The 8076-nt window shown below is 57.7% G+C and overlaps 1 protein-coding gene across 1 annotated transcript; it reads left to right on the forward strand.

The window, feature by feature from the left end:
* Window positions 1–285: 285 nt before the first annotated feature.
* On the forward strand, window positions 286–7435 carry KIF12 (kinesin family member 12). Its single transcript, XM_004372345.1, has 19 exons — window positions 286–311; window positions 408–473; window positions 564–642; window positions 778–905; window positions 1005–1080; window positions 1507–1641; window positions 1779–1914; window positions 2708–2799; window positions 2985–3135; window positions 4083–4201; window positions 4284–4388; window positions 4927–5029; window positions 5113–5203; window positions 5401–5487; window positions 5868–5958; window positions 6031–6135; window positions 6665–6765; window positions 6849–6967; window positions 7296–7435. The coding sequence occupies exons 1-19, from the start codon at window positions 286–288 to the stop codon at window positions 7433–7435; spliced, it is 1950 nt and encodes a 649-aa protein (XP_004372402.1).
* The last annotated feature ends 641 nt before the right edge of the window (window positions 7436–8076 follow it).

An 8076-nucleotide genomic window follows, 5' to 3' on the forward strand; every position in this document is an offset into this window, starting at 1 on the left:
GATCCTCAGACTCCAGAATCCCTTAGCCAGGGGTCCCCTAGCTTGGGAGAGACTTTCTCCACCGCAGAGGTGGGGGTGGGTAAATCTTTAACTAGTTGGCCCTGGGCAGGCTGGAGCCTTTCCGGATGGATGGCTGCCTGGGATGGGGGGTGGGGGTGGAGGGGCGGCGGTGGTGATGTAAGGGCTGTGTGGCCGGTCCGGGTGGGTTGGAGAAAGGAAGGTGTTGGGGTGGGGGAGGGAAGGGAGCGAGCCTGGGCGGAGCTAACTGAGGTTGGAGAGCTGGACATGGAGGAGCGTGGGTCTCCCGACGGGTAAGCAGAGCTCCGGAGAGGTTTGGGGAGCCCCGGACACCACCCCCAGCGGGGAGGCGCTGGGCACTGGGATGGTAACTCGCACTGCTGCCTCAGGGATCCCGCACGGAGCCACGAGCAAGGGCCAGAAGGGCCGGAAACGCCCATCCAGGTGGTGCTGAGGTGGGTGTAGGTTGTCTGGGAGGGGCCCCGTGGAGCCAGGGGCCGATGGAGACATTAGTATGGTCCATCTGCCGGCCCACGGGTCCCCAGGGTGCGTCCCATGAGTGCAGCGGAGCTGCGTCGAGGGGAACAGAGTGCGCTGCACTGCTCAGGAACCAGGACCCTACAGGTGAGGAAACACATACCTCAACCCCGTCTACCCCAGCCTCGGAGGATGCCCCTTCCCCTCTCTAGGCAGCTTTGCCCAGGGCCCCGCCTCCCTCAGGGCCCCGCCCCTTCCTCCTCTCCACCCGTCTCCCCCTAGGTGAGCCCCCCGGGTGGGGGCCCCGACGTGGCGTTCCGCTTCGGCGCCGTGCTGGACGGGGCGCGCACGCAGGAGGACGTGTTCCGGGCGTGCGGCGTGCGGCGCCTGGGCGAGCTGGCGCTGCGCGGGTGAGTGAGGCGTCGCCGCGCTCTCTGCTCCGGCTCTGCCCCAAGCTCCCCCGGCCGCAGGGCCGCCGCCCGGTCCACCCACACCCCTGCCGTTCGCAGCTTTTCCTGCACCATCTTCACGTTTGGCCAGACGGGCTCCGGCAAGACCTATACCCTGACTGGACCCCCTCCCCAGGTGGGCCGACCACAAGCGGGCAGGGGTCAGGGATCGGTGGGCTGGAAACTCTGGGGAGTTGTAGGGAGCGCAGAGTCCCAGAGCGGAAGGAGTTTGGATTGATAACAGCCCAGCCCCATTTATTTGCAGACAGAGAAGGTGAGGACTGGAGAAGTGAAGGGACTTGCCCAGTGTGGAGCTGGAGCCTTGAATCCAGCAAACCTGGGTTCAAATTTTGACCCCTTTACTTACTAGCTCTCAGTTTTCTTATCTGTAAAATGGAACTGATAATACTTACTGTGAGAATTAGATGAGATATTATATGGAACTAGGCACAGTGCCTGGCGCACAGTAAGTGCTCTACAGAAGGTAGCTGTTAACTGTGGTGGTGGTGGTGGTGTTGCTGCCTGCTGACTCAGCCCCAGGCTCAGCTCTTTTTGCCCCCAGGAGGAGGGTGTGCCTGTGCCCCCCGGCCTGGCTGGCATCATGCAGAGGACCTTTGCCTGGCTGTTAGACCGCGTGCAGCACCTGGGTACACCTGTCAGCCTCCGTGCCTCCTACCTGGAGATCTACAATGAGCAAGTAGGGGAGTGAGGTGGATGGAGACAGAAGCCAGGGTTGGGACAGGGGCAGGTCAAATAAGGTCTGGGAACGGATGGAGCATGGACTCGGAGAGGGCCCCCCTTCCCTCACCCTCCACCCTGTCTGTCGCCTCCTAGGTGCAGGACTTGCTGAGCCTGGGGTCTCCCAGGCCTCTCCCTGTTCGTTGGAACAAGACCCGGGGCTTCTATGTGGAACAGCTACGTGTGGTGGAGTTTGGGAGTTTGGAAGCCCTGATGGAACTACTGCAAATGGGTGCGTTCTACTTCAGGGGAGTTTTGGGGTGCAGGGGACGTCATTCCTTAAACATTCATTGAATGGGGACTCGAGGCTCTGGGTTGGAACTGTGGATTCAGAGGTGACTTGTTGGGGAAAAGGGCCAGCTAGCAACAATTCAGACATGGGAGCATGATCTGCCTTCCACACTCCTTTGGAGCCCACCCCTTGCCTGCAGCCCAGGGCCTCTGCCTCAGTCAGCCTCATTCTTGCTCACCCAGCAACATTTCCTCAACTCAAGACTCTCTCCTTTTGATCCATTCTCCTCCATGCAGCAGACTATACCCCTCCCCTGCTCCAGAACCTTCCCTGGCTCCCAGTACCCTCAGGATGAAGGTCAGACCTCTTAGCCTTGCCTACAGAGCCCTTCTGCTCCAGCCTCATTCATTGATTCATCATATATCTATTGAGTACTTGCCCGTGGCAGGCACTGGGGACACTGAGACCTTCAGTTCTGGCCCCAGCATTCTGCCATGCCTCCTGCCTAATCACTCTGGCTCAGTCTCTCTCCCTCCCTCCACACAACAGGAGAGATGTTTATAAAATGTGTATCTGTTGTTATTCTTTTGCTTAATTCATTCCTACTCCCTTCTCACTTCTCTGTACTAGGGCCAGACCCAACATCCCATCATTTCCTGAACCAATACCACTTTCCTGCCACGGTACCTTTGCACAGCCTGGCCCCTCCACCAGGATGTCTTTGCTCCTTTTTCTTCATTGGCGACCACCTGCCCTTCCTACCAGGTCCAGTTCCTGATGTTTTCCCCTCTAGGTCTTAGCCGTCGAAGGAGCTCAGCACACACCCTGAACCAGGCTTCCAGCCGAAGCCATGCCTTGCTCACACTCTACATCAGCCGCCAAACTGTGAGTACCCCAGCCTGGGGAAGAAGCTGGTCCAGGGCTACCCAGCAAGGGCCGCCTCTGGATGTCTGAACCAACCTGGGCTTGCATGGGAGGTAACGGTGGAAACCCTTGGGCTTGTCATCTTGTGACTTTGATGCCGACAGCTCCTCCCAGGTCTCCACCAAGCCTTAATCCTCCAACCCTAGCAGATGCCTCCTGTGGACCCCAGGGAGCCCCCCAGTGGTGGGAAGCTGTGCTTTGTGGACCTGGCAGGCAGTGAGAAGGTAGCAGCCACAGGATCCCGTGGGGAGCTGATGCTTGAGGCCAACAGCATCAACCGCAGCCTGCTGGCCCTTGGTGAGACCCGGGGCCCAGCTGGCCTGGTTTCCTGACTTCATTATTTGTACCTGACCCGTAGCCGTCCACAGTGGGGGAAACCAGAAGAGTTATAGTGCCTAGAGGGGAGTTGTAGAGCCGTGATCCAGAAGCCAGAGGCCTCATTCTGACCCCAGCTCTGCTATTGACTCTCTTTTGCCTCCCCTCTCAGAATTTTGTTTATGAATCAATAAACCCTAAAAAAAACAAAACAAAACAAAACACTGTTGCTGTTGAGTCAGTTCCCACTCATGGCAATCCTATATATGTCAGAGTAGAACTGTTCTATAGGGTTTTCTCAGCTATAATCATTACAGAAGTAGATCACCAGGACTTTCTTCTGCAGTGCCATTGTGTGGATTCGAACTACCAACTTTTAGGTTAGTAGTTGAGTGTAAACTGTGCCAGCCAGTTTACCTTCTTATAAATCCTAAGGGTCTATAAAGTTACCTACTAACATGGGAATAGAAACACTCCAGAGTGTGGGCCCTCAGACATTCAGCCTGTCCCCTGTACAGTTGGGAAGACTGTGGCTCAGTGAGGAAAGGGACTTGACCTATCCCCATCCCCCACCGTTTATGGGACTTTGAGATCCATAAGGGCAGAGTCCTTGGTGTTTCTCTGTGGTTGCATAGGGAGATGCTTGGGAAACTCCTCTCCATTCAGTCCATTTGTTAGACATTTCCGGAGTCCCTGCCAAGTGCAGGCCCTTTTCTGGGCATTGGGGGTCAGGGGTGGACCGGGCCATCTCTGCCCTCAAGAAGCCACAGAATGGTGGCAGAGACCACTCGGGATGTAATGATACTTGTGGAAGGAGTGGGTTTTTAGAGTCACGCAGGCCGGGGTGCAGATCCCAGCTCTGCAGTGCACCAGCTGGGTGGCCTTGGGCAAGCAGTGTGACCTGTCTGGTCCTTGTGTTCCCTCTTCAGGTCACTGCATCTCCCTGCTGCTGGACCCCCAGCGGAAGCAGAGCCACATCCCCTTCCGGGACAGCAAGCTCACCAAGCTGCTGGCAGACTCGCTGGGGGGACGCGGGGTCACCCTTATGGTACCTGAGGGACCTGGCAGGGAGGGCGAGGGCCTGAGGGAGGGGCTCCCGAAGAGGAGCACTAAGGGGGAGTCCTCCCCAGGTGGCCTGCGTGTCCCCCTCAGCCCAGTGCCTTCCTGAGACTCTCAACACCCTGCGGTATGCAAGCCGAGCCCAGCGGGTCACCACTCGGCCACAGGCCCCCAAGGTGAATGAAGGAGGCACAGGCAGGGGGCATTGTCCGGGACCAGGACGGAGTTGGAGCCTGAGTTGAAGGGTCATGGTTGAAGACTGGGTCAGGGTTGGCATTAGGGTTGGAATCCTAGAGATGAGGTCATGGTTGGGTGAGGTGGGGCCAGGGTTCCAGACAGGGTTATAGTCAGGGTTAGGGCAGGTATAGGGCTACAGTCTGATTTGAAATATGATTCAGGGCCTAGCCAGGATCCCAGTTGGTATTATGATTAAATCTAACTTGAGTTGGTGTCTGATGTGGGCTTCTTATCTGGGGTCATCATCTGAGCCAGGGTTTCGACAGCATTGAGTTTGGGATTAGACTGGGAGCCATATGACACCTTGATGCAATTAGGAAGGGGCGCCCCCTCCTGGTGGTCGCAGTCTTGTGTCAGGATGCAAGGCTGGTGAATGGAGCACGGGCTGGGTTTGCTCACTCCCGACACCTGAGAGCCCTTGCGTAGTGCACACCCTGTACAACCACAGGTGGTGGCTCTGGGCCCCTCTCTCTACAGATCCCTGCAGCGAGGCAGCCCCAGCATTTGGAGACTGAGATGCTGCAGCTCCAGGAGGAGAACCGTCGCCTGTGGACCCAGCTGGACCAAGGGGACTTCAAAGGTATGGCATTCCAGGGGATGGGGATGGGATATGGGCAGGGTCTGGGGCTCATGGTAGATTCAGCCCCCTCCCCTCCCCTGCAGCCTCAGGGTTCAGTGGGACCCGGTTGGCCTGGGCCCAGCAGAACCTCTATGGGATGCTGCAGGAGTTCATGCTGGAGAATGAGAGGCTCAGGTAGGACCCAGCCCACTGCCGGGAGCTGTGTGCCCCACCTGTCGCTGCTGCCTTCTGCACCAAGCTGCCTTCCCTCCCTGTTCTCAGCTCTCTGTCTGTCCCCACCTGCCTCTTGGGGCCGGTACTGTGCTGCACTGAGGAGGGGCTGACTGCACCAGCCTGCCTCCTGTCACCTCCTGGGGCCTGCTCTTCTCCAGGAAAGAAAAGAGCCAGCTGCAGAGAAGCCGAGACCTGGCCCAGGATAAGCAGCATGTCCTGGCCCAGCAGGTCCACGAGTTGGAGAGGTGAGCCTGGCCGCCAGCTGCGAGGTGGCCCCTGGGTTGGAGGACAGGCAGGAAAGGGATGGTTTAATGAAATGGTTCACTCTGGCCTCTGGAACCAGACCACCTGGGTTCAAATTCCAGCTCTGTAACCTACTAGCTGTGTGACCTTGAGCAAGCCTTTTAATCTCTCATTGCCTCCGTTTCCCCTTCTGTAAAATGGGGATAATACCAGTACCTACCTTACAGGTTTGTTTTAAAGACTGGATTGAGTGAATTAATATATAAAGCACTAACAACAGTGCATGGTGCATGCTCTGTGAATGTTGAATAAAGCGGGACTTGGAGGGCAGCCTGGACGTGGGGTTGAGGGCTGCAGGCACAGACTACGCTGTTCTTTCCAGGCGTCTCCTCTCTGCCTGCTGCCTTCACCAGCCAGGCCCTGGCCCAGCCCACCCATGTCCCTGCTTGATGATGCCAGCTGCCCCCTGCCATGTGAGTCTCACTGCCCGGCCTGGAGGGCAAGGAGCAGGACATCACAGGAGTCTCTGACACACCCTCTTGTAGGCACTGCCCCCCCTTTGCTCCTGGCCCTGCTGCCACGTCTGTCCCCTGTGCCGAGCACCTCTGGCCCACTGGGCCTGCCCACGGAGGGAGCTCCACCTGCCCCAGGTAGGAAATGCCAAGGTGGGGGGTGAGGGAAGGCTGGGGGAACTGGAGAACTAGGGGGTCAGCAATCCAGGAGGCTCCAGCAGCTCCTGGGGTTCCAGGGTTCCCAGGCTGAGTCATGGGCCTCCCTCTGCCTTGGAATAGCTGTTTTTCTCCCCTTCCTCTCCCTGTCATTCACTTATTCACATATTCATTCACTTACACATTTGCTTATTCGTTCATTCACTCATTCAAACTCTCCCTTACACTCCTTGCTTTGGGCCAGCCCTTTTGTAGATACTGAGGATTCAGAGATAAATCAGACATGGTCCCTGCCCTCAGGGGGTTCCCAGTCTCAGGAGGGGACATTATAGGGCCACCTGCTGCCCACAGAAATAAAGGACCAAGACCCTACCCCCATATGCTGACCTGACACTTTGTCGCCCTGTAGGGCAGGCATGATGGGTGGTGGTGGTATGGGCGGCACCAGAGAAATGAGGCACAGAGAGGCAGGATGAGGTCACCCATGGTGGGATCTGGTCTTGTCTTGCAGGTGTTTGGCCCTGAGGCCCCATCCAGCATGCCTCTGTCTGCCCGGCCCCCACCCTGGGCCCCCCCGTGCAGCTCTGCCTCCACCAGGTGCCCAAAAGAGAGGTGGGCCCAGCCTGGGGACAGTTGGGGTGGGGGCCTGGGGAGCTCGAAGACTCACCCCCCACCCCCACCTGCCCCTGGCCCAGAAGTCACAGCGACTGGACTCAGACCCGAGACTTGGCAGAGATGCTGACCAAAGAAGAAGTGGTCCCTTCTGCACCCCCGCTGCCCATGGGGCCCCCAAACTCATCGCCAGTGCTGAGAGGTGAAGAAGGGAGAGAGGGAGGGGCCCCTAGTTGTCTCTGACCTTGGGCCAGAGCCTACCGTCTCCAACACTCCAGGTCATAGTCATCCTGTCTCTGAAGTGGGGTGGGTGTTGAGAGGTGATTTCCAAGATCCTTTCTAGTTCCCAAACTCAGAATCTTCTTACTAGGGCTGTATGTGTACCCAGACATGTGCTGGAGCCCATGGTGTATGTGGAGGTGGAAAGGGGCCCCACCTGAGACTCCTCCAGAGGATGTTGGAACCCAGACAGGTCTGGGTGGGGAGGGGCCCTAAGGAGTGTAGGTCTCAAGTCTCACTGTGCTCCTTAGGCACAGCTGGGGTCCCAAGCCTGGCACGGAGACTGGAGGCCCTCAGAGATCAGATCGGCAGCTCCCTGCGACGCGGCCGAAGCCAACCGCCCCCCAGTGAGGGCACATGGAGCCCCGGCCAAGTCTTCCCTCCCTGCTGAAGGCAAAGTAGAAACCCAGGAGACCGCCTTGTGACCTGTGGCCAGGCTCTGCGCTCCTGGGCTTCAGTCTCCCCATCTGTTAGATGGGGGTATACCTGCTGCTCCACCCTGCAGCTGGGCTCAGCAGGGGACAGTTCCCAAGGGCTAGGGGTGGGGCTGATGGGACTACTTGGCGGAGCAAAGGGAGAGTGCTGCCCCCAACCACAGGAATTGAGGCTGGATTCAGAAGAAATCAGGCAGCAGGTGACGAAGCATATGAATAAAGAGAGGCATGAGCTCAAAGTCTGGTTGGTCCTGTCTTCTGGGGTAGTCAGTTACTTTGCTGTGGGGGAGATACAAAAGAGAAAGGATTTTGGGGGAGAGTCTGAGGAGAAGGCAAGGACTCTTGGCAGAGGCATGTGTCCACTTCTGATCTGGAGGATCCCAGGTACCCATTTCATGTATCACACAAGTTTTAATTTAGCAACTACTACAGGCTGCTGGACAGGCATGTGGAAATACAATGGTGCACATCTCCACAAAGGAGGCATGAGGGAAACTGATTTGGCCTCAAGCTGGGGCAAGTGGTAGATCGAGGGGCTCACTCCTGTGCCAGCTGTACGTGCCGTGGTCTTGGTAGAACTCGGAATGCCTGGCTTCTG

Source organism: Trichechus manatus, unplaced genomic scaffold, assembly GCF_000243295.1.
Source record: "Trichechus manatus latirostris isolate Lorelei unplaced genomic scaffold, TriManLat1.0 scaffold00016, whole genome shotgun sequence".
NCBI lineage: Eukaryota > Metazoa > Chordata > Mammalia > Sirenia > Trichechidae > Trichechus > Trichechus manatus.